General features: G+C 39.9%; 4 protein-coding genes across 5 annotated transcripts; 2 read left to right on the top strand and 2 right to left on the bottom strand.

The window, feature by feature from the left end:
- Positions 1–237: 237 nt before the first annotated feature.
- Positions 238–1205, top strand: LOC135587491 (pistil-specific extensin-like protein). The gene is made up of 2 exons (XM_065078978.1): positions 238–488; positions 699–1205. The coding sequence occupies exons 1-2, from the start codon at positions 311–313 to the stop codon at positions 1034–1036; spliced, it is 516 nt and encodes a 171-aa protein (XP_064935050.1). The 5' UTR covers positions 238–310; the 3' UTR covers positions 1037–1205.
- Positions 1206–1289: 84 nt separating this feature from the next.
- Positions 1290–2548, bottom strand: LOC103994506 (probable xyloglucan endotransglucosylase/hydrolase protein 32). Its single transcript, XM_009414866.3, has 4 exons — positions 2307–2548; positions 2131–2231; positions 1843–2060; positions 1290–1773 (listed from the first exon to the last, which is right to left on the bottom strand). Exons 1-4 carry the CDS (start codon positions 2500–2502, stop codon positions 1416–1418), a joined length of 873 nt encoding a protein of 290 aa, XP_009413141.3. The 5' UTR covers positions 2503–2548; the 3' UTR covers positions 1290–1415.
- A 3051-nt stretch (positions 2549–5599) lies between these two features.
- On the top strand, positions 5600–12328 carry LOC103994547 (serine carboxypeptidase 3-like). Its single transcript, XM_065078975.1, has 8 exons — positions 5600–5686; positions 8320–8371; positions 8450–8581; positions 8973–9052; positions 9143–9244; positions 9363–10191; positions 10265–10368; positions 12153–12328. The coding sequence occupies exons 1-5, from the start codon at positions 5679–5681 to the stop codon at positions 9216–9218; spliced, it is 348 nt and encodes a 115-aa protein (XP_064935047.1). The 5' UTR covers positions 5600–5678; the 3' UTR covers positions 9219–9244; positions 9363–10191; positions 10265–10368; positions 12153–12328.
- Positions 9274–9979, bottom strand: LOC135587489 (uncharacterized). 2 transcript variants are annotated; one of them, XM_065078973.1, is made up of 2 exons: positions 9767–9979; positions 9274–9673 (listed from the first exon to the last, which is right to left on the bottom strand). In XM_065078973.1, the coding sequence occupies exons 1-2, from the start codon at positions 9977–9979 to the stop codon at positions 9356–9358; spliced, it is 531 nt and encodes a 176-aa protein (XP_064935045.1). In that variant the 3' UTR covers positions 9274–9355. The 2 variants fall into 2 exon arrangements, with proteins under 2 accessions (XP_064935045.1, XP_064935046.1); XM_065078974.1 differs by having other exon boundaries at positions 9770–9979.
- Positions 12329–17722: the final 5394 nt, after the last annotated feature.

The following is a 17722-nucleotide window of genomic DNA, read 5'->3' as shown; positions in this document are numbered from 1 at the left end:
GCACGTCAGTCGGGAAGCAGATACGGGTTTGACATTGAAATAGGTGAGTGGATGAGTTGAAAGAGGGGGAAGTGGGTGACCGAGTCGTGACAAGCCTTCATATGGTTTCTCCTTCATGGAATTTTGGTCTCCATGAACTCTACAATGGCATTCACGTCGACAGTAGTCGGCCTCACGTTCACTTCCCCGGCTATGTTCGCTCTTCGTTTCATTAAAATTCAGAGGTTCGAGGCAAGAACTCGAGAACAGGGTTACGGAAAGGTGAAGGGAAGAGGTACGATCCGCAGAAGAGAAGAGATATCAAAGAGAGATGGAGAAGGGGTGGGTTGTGGCGGTGATTGTAGCTGCAGCAGCCTTGTTGATGTTGGGCGCGGTGGAAGCCCGGCGTGGTCATGACGACGTGAAGGTCGTACACTACGATGGCAAGGTGCTGTGCCAGGACTGCTCCAAGGGATGGAACGAGTGGACGAAGGGTAAACCCGTCAAAGGTACGTTCCTACGCACCTTCTCTTCCCTGTCAGCCTTTTAATGCTACACGCGCGACGGTTGTAGATCGATGACGGAAAACCTTTTCCCCTGGCAGTAACAGTCTGATGACTGTGACTGCATCCCTCTTATCGTCAAGAAGTTTGGATCAGCGCACACACACACTCCCCTTTCTCTCTCTCTCTCTCTCTCTCTCATTCGTCGCCATGCAGGTGCGAAGGTCGCGGTGACATGCCTGGACTCGCGCCGGCGAGCGGTGTGCCACACGAGCGACACCACCGACGACAAGGGCGAGTTCGATCTAGTGGTGAGCAAGTTCGTGTACGGGAAGGCGGTCCGGCCGGAGGACTGCACCGTGAGGCTGGTGTCGTCGCCCGATCCCACCTGCAACGTCATGACCGACTTCGGCGGCGGCAAGTGCGGGGTGAGGCCCCACCACCCCTCCGTCGTGCACCGCGGCATGCTCAAGTACACCGTGGGGCCTTTCTACTTCACGTCGCCGTCGTGCGATGAGCCGGAGACTTCGCCGCACGAGGACGATGAAGACTGAGAGATGATATACCACGACGATGTCTTCGCTTTGGTCCGAGTCGATGCCCCGTCCGTGCGATCGTCTTAATAAGAAAGAAGCTGGTTTTATTTGTGTTAGGATCGTTAAGTTGCTTGCGACGTGTGCTTTTGTGATATCAGCAATATCCAAAATGTTCGATTAAGAATAAGCGCATGGCTCGATTTGATCGAACCAAATCAGGTTCCCGATTGATGCTAATCGAACTCAAATCATGTCCACTTTAGACGGATCGGATCAGGAAACGCATCAAAATAACGCAATATATGGACGACTCCGAACGCCCGCACACGCCTCAACTACGAGTAGAAGGGCGGCTCATCATATATCATCCCCCCTTACGAGTGGCAGCAGATAGAGATCAGCACTCGGGAGTGAGAGAATGGTCCCTGGTGGAATCCTGGCAGTAGTCGTACACCATGTGGTTGCTCTGCACCCACTGCATCGCCTCGTACTGCTCGGGGCTGAGCCCGCCGCCCGAGGGCGACGACGCCACCGGACGGCAGCTCGGTGGCGCCGAAGCCGTGCACCCCCCGAGCTTGAACCCGGTGAACTCCGCGACGAAGGGCTGGTAGCGGTAGTCGGCTCTGTACCTGCCGTTGTCCGTCGCCCACGACGACGCGTCCCAGATGGAGCCGTACATCCACATGGGCCGGTCGGGGAACGTCGCCTCCGTCTTCCGCGCGTACCGCCGTACCGGCACGTCGTCGACGAAGAATCTGAGAGACACAAGATCCATCGAAGGCAGTCCAGTTTGCGACTGTTGTGGTTAATGCAATCGCACTCACATGATCTCGTCGGGATTCCAAAGTATGCCGTAGTGGTGGAAGTCGGCGGTGGGATCGAACCAGAGGTGGAACCGCATCTCCCTGCCGATGATCCTACCATCACCACTGCCCCTAACGTACACGTTCGTCTGCAATGTGTATGGCCTTCCAGCTATGTTCCCTAAGAATTCGATGTCCACCTCGTCGTGGAACCCGGGATAAGCTTGATTGTTCGAGAGCTGCAAGCAGAATGATCCACAATTAGCAGAGACTAGAGATGCAACAACAACAAGAAGAAGGATGACTGACATAAAATGCCGTGTTGACGCCGGCAGTGTAGCCGCTTTGAAGCTTGATGGAAGCACCAAAGTAGCCGTTTCGGTATGCGGTGTTCGACTTGAATCCACTTCCTACATCCACATGAAGGTGTCTAGGATTCAGAGAGAGAGAGAGGAAGTCCAAGTCGGAGAGGAGGAACAACAGACCTGAGCTGCTATCAAGCCAAATGGTGGCAGTGTATTGATCTTGGGAGACGGATTGATGCTGAGGACCCCAAAGGTTGCCGTAACCTTGGTAGAATCTAACTGGACTCAGAGAAGAACCCGGGTGGAATCCCGGAGAGGGCTGGGAAATTGCAGTGCGCAAAATGAGGAGGAGAAGGAAGGCAACGAGAGAAGCCATGCGTAATGGAGCACACAAGCAAGGGTTGGTTGGGTGGAGGGAGGACATGGGATTGCATATGGTATATATAGGAGGAGTGATGAGGAGGAGGTCCCTCCCCAACTCCAAGAAGAAATGAATTATTGAGGAGGTCGAACGGCAGTTGTAAGTAATGTTGACAAATCAAAAGACGTAACGAGGAGTTGGAGGCAGAAACAGGCAATTTTTCCTCAACATTCACATGCTCAACGGTTGGTGATTGATTCCTTTCAGAAGAAGCATCCTCTTCTTCTCCGATCACATGGACAGACATGAAACCGGGGTTAAAGATCGATGATCGATGATGAACTTTCACTGTAGATACCACTCGGTCAACCACGATACAGAATAGCAGGCAATTAGGTAAGAGCGCGAGGAGGAAGTAATCATGCCTCCTAGAGACGTTTCGAGGGAAGCGGATGCAGCGGCACTCTCACACCCGTCGCTTTCCCTGCTGTAGCACCGCAGAGGGCCTCTCCCCATGGTTTACGCGACGACCGAGTCCCCACCGCCGTGACCGCAGACGAACCCCCTTGCACCGGTTGTTCTGCCTGCCAATCATCAAGCCACAACCGCCGAAGCCCCTCCTCGACCGCGTCCTTCCACTAAATACGCAAATTAACGGGAACAAGAATCTAATCTGCTCTGCTCCATGAGCAAAGAGCACAAGCACGTCCCGTTCCTTCACCTGGTCCAACAAGAGCATGGCCGCATGCAGCAGTTGGTCCGTCGTCGACAGTGTGGTTCTCGTGGCCATGACGCCGACCTCTCTACGTTGCCCACAACCCATGTGGCATGCAGTACAATCCTCTTCTGTGCTTCCGTACCCTTAGAAGTGCTTCTCCCACCCACTTTTGTCTCATGGATTGTTTTGATATATATATATATATATATATATGTTGGATTTAAGCGCATGAAATAATTTATTATTAAGGTGAGCTTAAAAGTTAATATATGTGATATCGATATGATTACAGTATAATATTTATAGAAATAAATTGAATGATATATAAGTTCGAATAACAGATTAATTGAGTGATAACGTCGGAAACGGAAGAACAAATCGAGACAAACGTGGAGAGTCGGAAGTGGGACACACAGTCCTGTGCATTGCACTGCTTGCTTGTCATCGACGCCTCCTCATTCACATCCTAACTATGTCTCTATAAGTCGCGTTCACTAAAGGCTTGACGTTGCACCAACCAAGTTAAGTTTGTCATCAATTAGCACACTATTGCATTTCATATTCCTATTCAACATAACAGCTTCGATAATATAGTTGAAACCAAAAAAAAAACAAAAAGGTTTATTTACATGAATTCAACTTTTAGAAAATGTTCGAGATCGATTGATTGCTGGATGACCAAACGATTTACTCATTTTTTTTTCATCCTTTTTTATTAATATAAAAGATTTTTATATATTTTTTAATATTCTTCGGATACACTTTTACGATGAATATAAATATCCTCATTATTTTTCATTTTTTTCTCTTCTTTTATTAATCACGAGCGATATCGAATGACAAGCCATATTGATATAGTTAAGATTCCAACAAATAAAATAAAAGATTGTGAGAAAAAAAAATCATTGATATTTAGAGGATCATAAATAATAAAAAAATAATTTTTATACGAATTGTCAATAGTAAAATGAGGATTGTTAATACGGAATAGAATGTTAGAATTCACCAAAACTAACCTAAATTGGAAGAATATATATATATATATATATATAGACTAATTTAATTTATTAATTTCATCAAAATCTCTATCAAATCAATTAAGCGGGTTAATTACATATTACTCCATGTAATTAGCTATCTTTAACATCCCAGTTTTTATACTTTCAAAACTTACATTAAGATCCCTATGCTTATCAAAGTAAAATATTTAATTCTATTTTTTTCTCACGCCCATTGACTTTATAAAAAAAATACTGTAAACTTTATCATTGAACATATGTTGGCTCTACCTTACTTTAGTTTACCATCGAGTACGTGCGGTATTTTCATCAACAAAACTCACAGCGTGAGGATAAGTAGAGTTAAATATTTCATTTTCATAAATATAAGGATCTCAATATAACTTTTGAAAGAATAAGTACTATGCTACTAAAGATAACTAATTATAAAAGATAATATGTAATTAACTCTCGTAAACATACATTAAGTCCATGTAAATTATAAAGAAAGTGAGATTTACTATAACTTGAGACATGAAACATGTGTTGGCTATGCCTCACTTTAGTTTACCTCGAGTACCTCACTTTAGTTTACCTCGAGTACTACGTGCGGTATTTCCATAAGCAAAGTCCACGGTGTTAGGAGAAGAAAAATTAAATATTTTATTTTAATAAATATAAGAATCTCAATATAATTTTTGAAAAAATAAGGACTATAATATTAAATATAATTAATTATAAAGGATAATATATAATTAACTCTCACAAGCATACCGAGTCCATGTAAATTATAAAGAATGTGAGATTTACTATAACTTCATAGACATGAAAAATTAGATAACTTATTTTGCTTACTTATACTAAAAAAAAACATATTTACACCTTCTCACAAATAAAAATAAAAATCTCTAAAATAAATAGAAGCATGACGAGGAAACAAATGCACATGAGATACATATTGTGCTAATGTATAAATTACATATTACGTATGTGAATTAAAATGTTACTCATAGATTTTAGAGGAAGATATATTGGGAAGTAGATGATGTTTCTTAATATATTAAGGATGTTAATTATCCTACTCAAAAATAAAACATCACATTAATTAAATACTGAATGATCAATTAATTAACATTAAAGGACTCATTAATCATTAAGTTTTAGCATTAGATAGATATATGTTTTATTAAGTGTTTATTATGATTAAAGCATTCCTATTTATAATTAACGAAAAATATCTCTTTTTCAATCACCAACAGCAAGTAATAAGAATAGGCTGTGACACGTGCAATGCACGTGATGCACTCTAACGGTTGGAAGTTGTCGTTCGCAGTCAATTGGAACCGTCGGATGCGGTCAAAGAAGAGAGGAATGCCGACCAAGTGTTTGTTTCTTTGATTCCTCCCCCCATCACGCTTCCACCCGTTTCTTCTCCCGGAGAACAGCAGGGGGGGGGGGGGGGAGTAGCTGCGCCGATGGCACGGTTTGGTTCCGTCTTCGATGTTTAGTTTCTTCCCTTAATTTCGGCATCGAGATTACCGTGAATGTTTCTATCACCGACGCGTAATTGCGATCGGCGCGAATGTTTTCTTCTTCTTTATTGTGGTTTGCTTGATTGTTTTTAGGGGTCTTTTTCTTAGGGTTTCTTGACCGGGAATTGCTTTGTTCGGCCACTTCTGGGATCGGATTCGTCCCCTGTGGTCGCCACCGAATCCGCAAGAATTTTTTGACCAGGGTTTCGGTTTCATTCGATTATTTAAAGATACGGTTCCTCTCACCGGCGAAGCCGTGTGTGGAAATGCGAAACCGGCACGTATTTTGTGCTGTGCGTTTTGAGATAGGTGCAATCGGATCTGACCATCCGCTGATGTTTGCGCAGTCAAGAGGACATTTTGAAGCGAAAAGAGCTTGAAAATGGCTTCTGTGGCATACTTTCTCTTTTGTGTTTTAATTACTTGAACTTGTGTGAAGTAATTCGAACCAGACAATATATCCCTGCAAGTTGCAATAAATAGATGGTTTAGACAGGTTAATGTCATTGAACATTCTGATTTCCTATGTGCTGTTGTCATCTTTGATGCTTGATCAAGGATGAGAGAAGCATGCCGTTTGACTCTCTCTAAACTTGAATTTTGTTCGAAAGGTCATTTTGCCTATTCATGCACACAGAAAAAAGAAAAGGGGGGATGAATTACCTAGTGATGAGGCATTAAGGCCTAGAGTAATCCTCAATAAGAATAGAGGTGATCCAAAGAAAAGGAATAGAGCGAAATGACATCAGTTCTTCTTTAGCTATTCATGGAAACCAATGAATGGAAGAAAGAGTTAATGCTGGTTTATCATGTGTTACATGGAGCTTAAGTTAGGTGATACGGAAGAAATTAGACACTACCAACTTCACTAGTGAAGGGTGAACCATAAATCACATCGGGGGTGTGGCAAATTTTGTTATAGCCGCTTGGCTCATCTACCACATCATCATCAAACCAAAATGGCAAACCGGGCAGAATAATTCTCCCGCTGGGGCAATCTTTCGTATCGACCGAGCCCCACTTAGCTCATCTACTACATCGTCACTGAATCAAAATGGCATAAGGGTGGATTCGTTCCTCAATATCAGGTACATTTACAATTTATTCTAGTGGCTCCGTTAATTAGGAGTTATCTCACTATAAAACTTGCTTCCTCAAAGGGTTATAAGGAGACACTCTTCCTCCTCTCTAGATTAATGCATTCCTTACTGCATACATTTTTTCTCCATCTCGGAGTGATTTGCTGACTTGAGCAATAGAGCAAGACGCCCTTCCGAGCACATTTCCAGTGGCCTCTCTGTTTTTGCAAGACTCAGTGTTTCACCTTAACAAATTTACCTTGCAGTTGCCACCTTGGAACTCACCCATCTGCTTCCTCACTGGGCAAAAAGGTCGAGTTTGGCTCCAACCCTCCACCTCATTGATAGGCTATCAACAAAGGTTGGGACCTTTTATACAGTGATTCATGCTTGTCTTTGATACTACTGTTGTCTTGTTTCTCACTGGTGGACTAATCTAAGCCATTCAGAAGCACACTTGATCTTTTTCTTTTCTTTTTTGGTTCAGTGATCCAATCTCTTGAAAGTTGAAATCAGGCAGATCAGCCAGGGTGGCCTGTCTGAACCACCTCCGGGAAATATGTCAGATCTTTTAAAACGGAGATAACTGTTTGAGATATGAAAAATCTGCTATTGAAGTGTCCACTTCTTTTGATGGCTCTGTCATTGGCTGTTTTAGGTTGATTAAGTAATAGATTTCTTTTCTTTCAGAAAAAAAGAAGAAAAGAAAATTGAGACTTTGAAGTTTGCAGCTTGTCTAAGTACATTACCTAACGAGTTTGAGTACATTGCTATGTCTTATAGAGGCCGAAAGCTTGCAAAAAGGGAATGTCACCCATGTGCAGTCGAAATGGATATTCATGTTGAGGAGTGGGACAACGAGAGCATAGGCAGTATCAGATATTGTTGGCAAGGGTATTGTTGAGGGAGTGGCATTAGCTGATAACAGAGATTTGGATCACTAGATGCTTGGATTCAGGACAAGAACAAGATCAAGGCAAAACTAGGCACTGGTGATGGCTGGAAAGGCAAGCCTAACATCTGCCTTTGCCTCCCTCACTCAGAGGCTTCGATTCATCTCTATCTTCCTTTTACCAACCAATTGCAGCAACCTTTCATTACTTGTTAAAACGGCCTTCGTGGTTGAATCATCATTGATCTCCTGCAGAACCAGAAATATTTGACCCGAGTGAAAAGAGTGCTGGCGTCCAGACCACAGACCGGGTTTGTGAACTGTGATAATTCATGGTTGAATGGTTAATGCATGCATGTTAAGATTGATGGGAGCCTTATGCACTGGACTTCTTCATCCAAGTGTATAAAAATAAGTTGCTAAATTCAACCATTTTATGCGAGTTGATAGTTGGATTAAATAGGTGCTTTTTTCTCTGTTTTCAAGCATTTTTCTCTGAACACTCGGAATACGTTGTTTTTTTATCCTTCGATGTCAGTTCTTCCTATCATTATGAATGACTTTTATGTTACCGGCGAGTGGCATGCTGAGCACTATGTTCTTACTTTTGCAGCCATGTTCATCAAGGGAATAATGCTAAAGAAGGCATTCATATAAAGCTGAAGGTAGACCTTTATGCTGTTCTTGATCTACAGGAAAAGTCTATCTACTCTTTCTTGAGCTTATTCTACTCGGTTGTACAGGGTTTTGCAATTGGCAATGGACAAAGCAATACACTGGTTATGCACTGGGTACGGGAATTATTAAGGAATCTGACTGCAAAAGCATCGGCACTATGTTCTATCCAGCATATGAACTTGCCATCAAACTTTGTGGTAAATCTGATATGCTTACCTTTCATAATGGCTATACACATGATTGGTTTCTCAATGCATGCATTTCTGTGTCTCTTGCAAATTGCTCCACAATGCATGATTTTTGGAGTGTCCATGGTTACTAAATCTCGGGTTAGATCCCCTGTTGTCCTATCTTTTGCTGTGCATTTTCACCTGTATAATATACCTCCTTAACAAGAAATGACTTGTTTTTGTTACATTGCACAATGTCGTGGTATTAACATCTCACACTGTGCATGTCACCATTATTTGCCTGCTGAACTACCCCAGTATTAGTCCTATAAAAGGCCATTCAGATTCGATCCAGCTTATATTGCATGGCATTCAGCAAACAATGAACAGAAATGAGATGATCTGTGTAACATTTCAGGAACGTCAAAGACTGTGTCTTGCTTGGCGTCATGTCATTTGCGACACCATAGTCAGTTCAATCACGAAACAGCTAGAAATGTGATATACTATTCCATTATTATTTCTCGTTGTTTACTTTAAGGTTATTTCTGTAGCATTACTGCTAACATTATTCTACCATCATTTTAGTATTATGACATTAGGAAGCAATGTGAAGGCAGCCTGTGCTATGACTTCTCCTCGAGTCCCTTTAAGCGACATCTAGCAGTTCGTCCGAAAGCTTGGATTGAGGTAGTTCTTTTCTTTTCATCTGTTCTACATTTAAATGTTCCAACATCACAGCCACACCAAACAACTTTAGATTGAGATGCTTAAACAGCAAGTTACAAGAGTGAGTTTTGTTCAACAGCCGCGGTGGCTGCTGGACGGAGCCCCAGCCTCCACCCCGTACAGTCTCCTCAACCTGTCGATGACGGGGCGGAACCCGGCGCGGAGCGGCACCACCGACGCCACCCGCAGGTGCTCCGCATTGCCCTTCCTCGACCGGCTCAGCGTCATCCTCAGCATCTCCCCCTGAAGCAGCTCCCCGACCTTCTCCCTTGCCGACGGATGCGCCCCCAGGAAGTCCGTCCAGTCGTCCGCGGAGCACCCCATAAGCACCCTCGCCGCCCTGTCGAAGCACACCACCACCATCACCCTGTCCACCGTGCCAACCGATACCTACAGCAACCACCACCGCAGCGATAAAGAAGTTGCAAGACCATCTCTCGGGAGGACGCAAAAGAAAGACGAGATCTTGGCGGAGGAAATCACTACGAGGAGGCGGTAGACGTGCTTCGAGCCGGCGTTGGGGATCCGACGGCTGCAGACGGGGCAGTTGGAGGCGGTATCGGAGAGGGTCCGCTCGCAGATGGAGCAGACACGGTAGCAGAAGGCGGACGTGTCTACGGCCACCACCGAGCAATAGGGCGGTGTCCATGGATTCTCCGCCGCCGCCGACGACGACGACGCTCCATAGGACGCCATGGCGGTCTGTTTCGCCTCTTCTGATGACCCGTGACCGGGCGTCCATCACCTAGTAACGGGCCCGGTGTAGGCCCCACATGTCACGTGACGAGTTCTTGAGTGGTTTTGGGTTCCGATGACCTCGTGCGCCTAACTAAAGGTCCGCCTGGGAAGCGTCAATTTGGGTGCGCCCGCAAAAAGTAAAGAAGAAGGCGTTCGAACGTAGCTATTATGTAATTAACTCGATGGTCATCCTTCTTTATCTTTTCAGACTTGAATTCTGATACGTGATTTTGTGGTGGACAGGGAGACTCGTGGTTGCGGCGGTGTCTTTCGTGGTGCCGGTGCAGATTGACAGCAGCCACCGAGCCCTCTTAGTGATTTCGGCCAGGGCTCAAGATTTCTAATCGGTCTGAGTCTCTCTATTTTTTTTATTTATTATCAAAGAATTAGAGCTATTTGTTCCCACTAAAAGGTCTGCATATTATTTTAGAAATTGGCATGCTGAATGCGTAAATGTGCTTGCATATATACTTCAGGGATCAGGGATGTTTATTGTTTGAAATTTTTTGATGAATATGGTGCCTAGTTTATACTGACCGCATTTGATCCTCGGTTCTTTGTGATTCCATATGTTGGTCGATCATATAGGGTTTATTATGTGGTGCATCTTTTGCACTTGTAAATCATTATTTGGCTGTGAATCACAGCAATGGCACTTAAATATGCAGATATCCTGAATTTTTTATTACACATATCAATGCTTAAACTGATGGCATATTTATGTCTTTTCGTTTACTGAAATGTAGTTACTGAATACGTGATGTGTAGAGGCTGTTTGCATAGGCTGAGATGATATTTTGTTCTTGAAGATTTCTTGTGCCATATGACTTTAATATTACATTAAAAGTTTTATTTACTTTTACCATCGCTTTAAAATTCTTTGTATCTGAATGTCAAAGTTCGATATCTGATTTTTTAAATTTTTATTGTTCACAATTCACAGAGAATAACATAATAATTAAAGTGAAATAGGTGATAGGATAATATCTCAAAGCAAAGTAGTTATTTGATTGTTAACCATCATGGAATATCCATTTGCTGGTTTTTTAGTGAATAACAACAATTGATGGAATCTAAACAAGAACAATGTTGCACTCACTTTGTTCAAGATCAAATTTGTGCTTAGGATGTATCTGTGTTTTTTTTTTGTGTGTCATTTCATTTGTCATTTTCTTTTATGCTAGCTGCAAAAATGATACTGGATCTAGGAGAATTTAATAATGTCTACTCTGCCAGATTATCTTAATAATACTTGTGCTTTATTAGAGAATGCTTGAAGCATGGAGGATATCTTAGTACATGCAGTATATCTTAATAGATTTGGGCTTTCCTCGATATGGAGCTTGAGGATGGTCAATACAGCCCTACGTTATAGGTCGAGAGATTGATTTTACTGAAAAATCAGTACAAAAATAATTTAGAAACATCACTTGTTTTATAAAAATAGTCTAAACTCAACTTGGACATAAACCTGAAACCCGGTTGCATGACCTTTTCTTTGTTGTTTCATGGCACCATTTTGGATCAACACCTTCATAGAAATCCTTCTCTCCTAGGTGCAAAAATATGGGAAAAGGACTGAAGCAAAAGAACAAGAGGGAGTTTTGTGTAAAGTAGTACTATTCACCGTATCACAATGAGTTGAAATTTAGATGTCTTTTAAGAGTAAGCCATTGTGCTTCTTAATGCTGTTTTTGACCATGTTTGTTACTGATACAAGGCCTTTAAAGATTTGGTCATAGTCTTGTTGACAAGTATGCTTGGAATCTCCTGTCCATGCTTGACCCATTTGGTATAGTGAAAAATCTTGTTGACAGTGTTCGATGCATAACGATGGTACAATAACAAGCCCGAGTCTCACCTATTTGGGGAATGAAAACCGAGAACTATGTTCTGCTTCAACTCTCCCGTTCTATCTTCAACTAAAGCAACACCGTACAGAATCTTGTTGTTATTTTCGACCTAGAAATTTAAAGATATGATATGTATGCTTAAACAAGTAATTTTTGTGCTTTCTCTGTTGTAGAATTGACAAAACTTTTCTTGTTTACTTTTCATCATGCATTGAAATTATGATCAAACATTTCTTGTGCCTGTACTCATTTGTTCGAGTGTGTCTACCTTGGCTCAGTGCGAAGCTCTTCAAACATGCTTGGATTAGCTCCGAGGTATCGATTGCTGTTCAGACCGGTTGCCCAAGCTGTGGTTTGTTCACCAGAATCTGTACCCATCCCCTGTAAAAGAACCTGTTCTTCAGATTAATCATGACAATGTTACTCGTTTTCGGGAATCATAAATTACTTCCAACTTGCCTTGTGGAACATGATTCTTGCGATGAGCATCTCTGAGGACCATTTCATAATGATGCATGTGTTGTGGAGTTGAAACTTTTATTCTGGTGCAGGTTGCTTATTTGCACGGAGCTTATCAACGTGAGAAGTTGAGGTAATGATGGATGGCTTCTATGGTTAAAGCGCACTTGCAGGGAAACAAGATGGGCCTTGATCTCAATTTCGACTATAATAATGCTCTTTGGTCTTGATGTCTATTAATTTCTTTGAAGAATAGTATTTACCATCAAATGAAAAAAGGAATCTAGAGATTTAATCTTCTGTGACTGTGATTTGTAATCTCTTGATCATATTTGTAAAGGGACTGCTGGGGATTGTTTGTGTCACTTGGAGTTCCTAAACCGAAGCTATCTCTTTCGGTTGGAGTCAACGCAAGTGATGGCATCACAAGGCTTGGCTGGATGTGGAAGCTATCCATCCATCCATCCTTATGATAGAGGCAGAAGTACCACAATGGTCTTTTATATATGGAAGATTCCATGGCAATCTTAGCTTGCAACTGAGAAGCTCTTTCCCTATCCTCTCAGTCCACATCAAATTTTGCTTACAATAATACCATGTTGTCAGGTCAGTCTTCTTCCTCTTCTTCTTATTCTTATTTGGTATGTACTAATTAATAATGTATACATATCAATCAAGAACTAGTCCATGCTTAGTTTATGTGGACACTGTTTATGTCATATACATTGGTGTACTAATGTATAACCCTTAATTATAAAATTGTGGACCATCTGCTACCTATCTAACTGACTATAAAAAGTAAGATTATAGTAGGAAAAAAATGTTTTATTACATCCCAATTTTCCTTTATCTCTTAGCGACATGGGAGTGTTTTTTATTGATATGCTTTATTTTTTTTAATTTCTTAGCAACATAAGAGATTTCTACTCATAAATAGGAAAAAAAAAAGGTTTCCTTACATTCCGATTTTCTTTCATATCTTAGCAACATAGGAGATTTTTAATGACCAATAGAAAAAAAAAATAGTTTCGTTATATTCCAATTTTCTTTCATCTCTTAGCAACATGGGAGATTCTGGTTTATTTTTTATCTCTTACTATTGATTATGCTTTACGGATAGACAAGATTATAGCAGGAAAAAATATTTCACTACATGACCATTCATCTCATGATCAAATGAGTTGATATGCCAAAATATGAGAAGGAGAGGGAAGGAGAAGGCTTGATGAAAATATGGTAGGAATTATGACAAGACTCATGATGATGTTTATATAGATTTATAGATTATCTCATGGAATTAGTTGTACACTTTAAAAGGTTATATTGAGATCCTTATACTTAGAAACATTAAGATCTTTACATAGGATTCGATTTGAGAAACTTGGTAGCAGTAGTCAGTCGACCTATCTCCATCATGATTTCATTCAACTTAGCTTGCTTCGGCTTTCAGCTTCCATCATGATCTTGACATTGTGGTAGTTCAACCTTGGGAGTGCAGACATTCAAACATCCTTCTTCTCGAAGTTTGAAATGGCAACAATGTTTGGTAGAACTGCAAGGTGATGTTAGGCGCCATCGGAAGACTTGGGAACTCCTCCTTCATTTGATCTTTTACATGAGCGACTCCTCCTCTCGGAAGACGAACCTCTTCTCCCTCCCACGTGTGCACCTTCCGAGTTCTACTAACTCGATCCTCCTCATCATACTAACTCGTTCCTCATCATATACGTCAAATGATTTTTTCCTTTTTGTTCCAACTCAACTCGATCTTCCTCATCATAAAAGCTGGTCTTTGATCCTCGTCTCATGATTTTTTTCCTTTTTGTTCCACTCATAAAGTGAATGTCACATGCCAGCCATCAAGATTATAATTAATTAAAACAAGACACCAACCACATGATGTGTACTGTACATAAGTCAACTTTGATCATTAGACTCTCCTATGATTAACCGAATCATATGATATAAACGAATAGATTCCGAAAGAAGTAGTACTTTACGATGTTTATTTTGAGGAGGAGGGTCCAACTCGAGTCTAATTTTCTGAGAGAGACTATAGGTTACGTATGTTGAGGTGAAGCTTGCAATCCATTGGGGGAATGGGGAAGCTAGTCTTCCAAAACCATAATATTAGAGCATAGGCCAAATTGTAGAAGGAAGAATCAAACTACAATGACAAGAAATACTTGAAATCTCTTGAGCAATAATTATATTTAACTGTTTCTTATATTTATAGCTTTGACAATTAATGCGGGTTGAAATATGGAGACCGACAAAAGGGCCCGCAACAGGTGTGATGTCACGGCGGTCTCTCCTGTAATGCATGCATTGTCATTGTGTTCGTCAATTGAAAATGGCAACCTAATCATCAAATTAATATCGTCTTCCCCTTATTGTTCTCGTCGTCGTCGTCGTCAAAAACCAATCATCATCGACATCATTGCTGCTATAAAATACAAGTGTTTCAGAAGTATAATTGTGCTCCACATGGTGGTCTTCGTGTCATTTGATCGACACATCCCTTGCCTTTGGCGTTCTTACAGGACCTTCCGATGGCTCGATCGGATTGACCGTCGTGCATGCTCTCACGTCGACACAAGTCAAACAACAACAAATAGGCAGGCAAAAGCTACAGACTGATTGCAGTACTTGCGGGCGAGCGAGGAAGGCGCATGCAGTTCCACAGACTATTTTTGTCTGCTTGCTTTCCGACGTGGGCCATGCGAGAGAACCTTTTCGTTCATCCGACATGCTTCCACTCATTTCTACAGTGATCAGCTTGCGGTCAGTTAGAAGGCTCGTCTGTGAAAGGTAAGAAGAAGATTGGATTCGTGATCAGCTCTCCGCACGACAATCAATGCGCCAGCTTCGATATTGAATGCATATACCCCATGCTGATGCCGGCGAAAGCTTGGGCTATACATGTATCGCTGTCACCGACACCTCCGGTACATACCAAGAACTCTATATATAACCTTCTTAGCTGCTGAATCGTCAACCGTCATGATTAACATAAATTCATAATCAATAAATTTAATATTAATTTTTTAAAATTATATATATATATATATATATATATATATATATATATATATTGGTGTCGTTCAGAATATCTTTATTTGATTCGTAGAATATATCCGTAAAAAATAATAACACCGATATACAAAGAAAATCAAACTTATATTCTCCTCTCTATCATTCACTTAATTGAACGATATAATAGAGACTAAAGAAAGACGAGAATAAATTAATAATCTCAATATCATACTCTTTTTTATATATCATAATATTATTAGTTTTTCTTAATATGATCCATATAGTTTATCTTGTTAAGATAATTCTATTATTATATTCAACTATTAAATGCATATACATAAATATAAATAAAATATTAAAAATAAATAAAGTAAAAAAATTATCAATAATAATATCTACTTATATATATATATATATCATTATATCTTTTATGAGTTGCTCATAAGTATAACATATTCTTTAAAAATTTTGAGATATAAAATCTTAATAAATAAATCAACAATCATTAAGATGATATTCATGCTCTATCTAATTATATGGCAACTTCATTTATATATACCTCAAGAGAATCAATAACTTAAGACTTTTCATATATTAGATACATAGTTATATTTTGATAATTTATTTATAAATAGGTTAAGGTTCATTTTAGCGATTTTGGACATGAACTATTTACGTCTTTACGATTTACTCGTATATAAAATAACCTCTATATTTTTAAAAACATAGTATATAAACCTCTCAGTCAAGTCTGAGTTAATAGACGTAAATTTGAGTTTAAAAAAAGATCCAGTTTAGCTCTTATTGTTTTGGTTATGGATCATTTAAGTTCTTATGATTTTGTTCGTATCTAAAATAACCCCTATATGTTTAAAAATATAGCATATAAGCCCCTCCCGTCAAGTCTGAATTAACAAACGTTAGAGTCTATTTGCGTGGCATGCTAACTTATAATAAATTATTAATATAATAACGTATATAATATAATCATAAGGCGATGCTCATGTTCAATCTAATTGTATGTCAACTATATTTATATATACCTTAAGAGAGTTAATAATTCATTTTAACTCATGTGATTTTGGATATGGACCACTTACGTCCTTATGATTTGCTCGCATATAAAATAATCTATATATTTTTAAAAATATAATATATAAGTTCCTCCCGTCAAGTCTAAGTTAATAGACATTAGAGTCTATTTATGCAGCATGTTGACTCATAATAAACTATTAATATAATGACATGTATAATTTGAGTTTATAAAAAGGGGTATAGTTTAGTCCTTATGGTTTTGATTATGGATCGCTTAAGCTCTTGATTATGGATTACTTAAGCTCTTATGGTTTTGTTTATGTCTAAAATAACTCATACATATTTAAAAATATAACATATAAGCCCCTCATGTCAAGTCTGAATTGACAAACGTTAGAGTCTGCTTACATGTTAACTCATAATAAATCATTAATATAATGATATATATAATTTAAGTTTAAAAAAATCTATTTTATCAAGGAAGAGGAAGTGACGAAGGCCGTAGAGGCAGAGAAAGGCATAGAGGCAAAGGTAGGAGAGACCAAAGGCGAAGGTGAGGAAGAGCTAGATCACCACATCATAGGTGCGATAAGTGGAGGTGTAGGAGAGGACGAAGTGGGAGGCGGTAGGGAAGAAGATGCCCAAGAGGAGGAAGAGGGATTAGAAGACCATTGTATGCTTAGCATCGAAGTGATTAACACACATCCACCTGAGATAAGGTCGAAAGCTCCTGAGCTTGTTGTCAATGCGAGAGAGGTTGCATATATATGATGCTCTGCTAGGCAACAGTAACTCAGTGTTGCTGTTGGTGGTTGCTTCCACGACGACATGTTCTCCCGCTATTGATGGTGTTCTCAATTTTTTAAATTTAAACTACACGTGCTATTGTATGAATGATTTATTATGGGCCATTATATCACATAAGCAGATTCTAACATTTGTTAACTCAGACTTGGTAAGAGGGGCTTATATGCTATGTTTTTAAAAATATAAAGATTATTTTATGTATAAGCAAAATGATAAGGGCTTAAGTAATCCATGACCAAAACCACAAGAGCGAAAATGAATATTTTTTATAACTTAAATTACATGTATCATTATATTAATAATTTATTGTAAGTTAGTATGTCATGTAAGCAAACTCTAACATCTATTATCTCAAACTTAATAAGAGAAGCTTATATATTATATTTTTAAAAATATAGGGGTTATTTTAGATACGAGTAAACCATAAGGGCTTAAGTGGTCCATGATAAAAAATATAGGAGTTAAAATGGACCTTAATCCTTTATAAATATAATAAAATATCTTTAAACTA

This window comes from Musa acuminata, chromosome BXJ1-8, assembly GCF_036884655.1.
Source record: "Musa acuminata AAA Group cultivar baxijiao chromosome BXJ1-8, Cavendish_Baxijiao_AAA, whole genome shotgun sequence".
Lineage (NCBI taxonomy): Eukaryota > Viridiplantae > Streptophyta > Magnoliopsida > Zingiberales > Musaceae > Musa > Musa acuminata.
This window is presented reverse-complemented; position numbering and strand designations above follow the sequence as displayed.

What these genes read in the sequence shown, in the direction of transcription:
- LOC135587491 (XM_065078978.1), top strand. Translation starts at nt 311, where the DNA reads ATGGAGAAGGGGTGGGTTGTGGCGGTGATTGTAGCTGCAGCAGCCTTG. An exon ending in GAAGGGTAAACCCGTCAAAG is followed by an intron (nt 489 to 698) that starts GTACGTTCCTAC and finishes GTCGCCATGCAG; the next exon opens with GTGCGAAGGTCGCGGTGACA.
- LOC103994506 (XM_009414866.3), bottom strand. Translation starts at nt 2,502, where the DNA reads ATGGCTTCTCTCGTTGCCTTCCTTCTCCTCCTCATTTTGCGCACTGCA. An exon ending in TTGGCTTGATAGCAGCTCAG is followed by an intron (nt 2,232 to 2,306) that starts GTCTGTTGTTCC and finishes ATGTGGATGTAG; the next exon opens with GAAGTGGATTCAAGTCGAAC. An exon ending in TGGAATCCCGACGAGATCAT is followed by an intron (nt 1,774 to 1,842) that starts GTGAGTGCGATT and finishes TGTGTCTCTCAG; the next exon opens with ATTCTTCGTCGACGACGTGC.
- LOC103994547 (XM_065078975.1), top strand. An exon ending in ACTTGCCATCAAACTTTGTG is followed by an intron (nt 8,582 to 8,972) that starts GTAAATCTGATA and finishes GTAACATTTCAG; the next exon opens with GAACGTCAAAGACTGTGTCT. An exon ending in ATCACGAAACAGCTAGAAAT is followed by an intron (nt 9,053 to 9,142) that starts GTGATATACTAT and finishes CCATCATTTTAG; the next exon opens with TATTATGACATTAGGAAGCA.
- LOC135587489 (XM_065078973.1), bottom strand. Translation starts at nt 9,979, where the DNA reads ATGGCGTCCTATGGAGCGTCGTCGTCGTCGGCGGCGGCGGAGAATCCA. An exon ending in ACGTCTACCGCCTCCTCGTA is followed by an intron (nt 9,674 to 9,766) that starts GTGATTTCCTCC and finishes TGGTTGCTGTAG; the next exon opens with GTATCGGTTGGCACGGTGGA.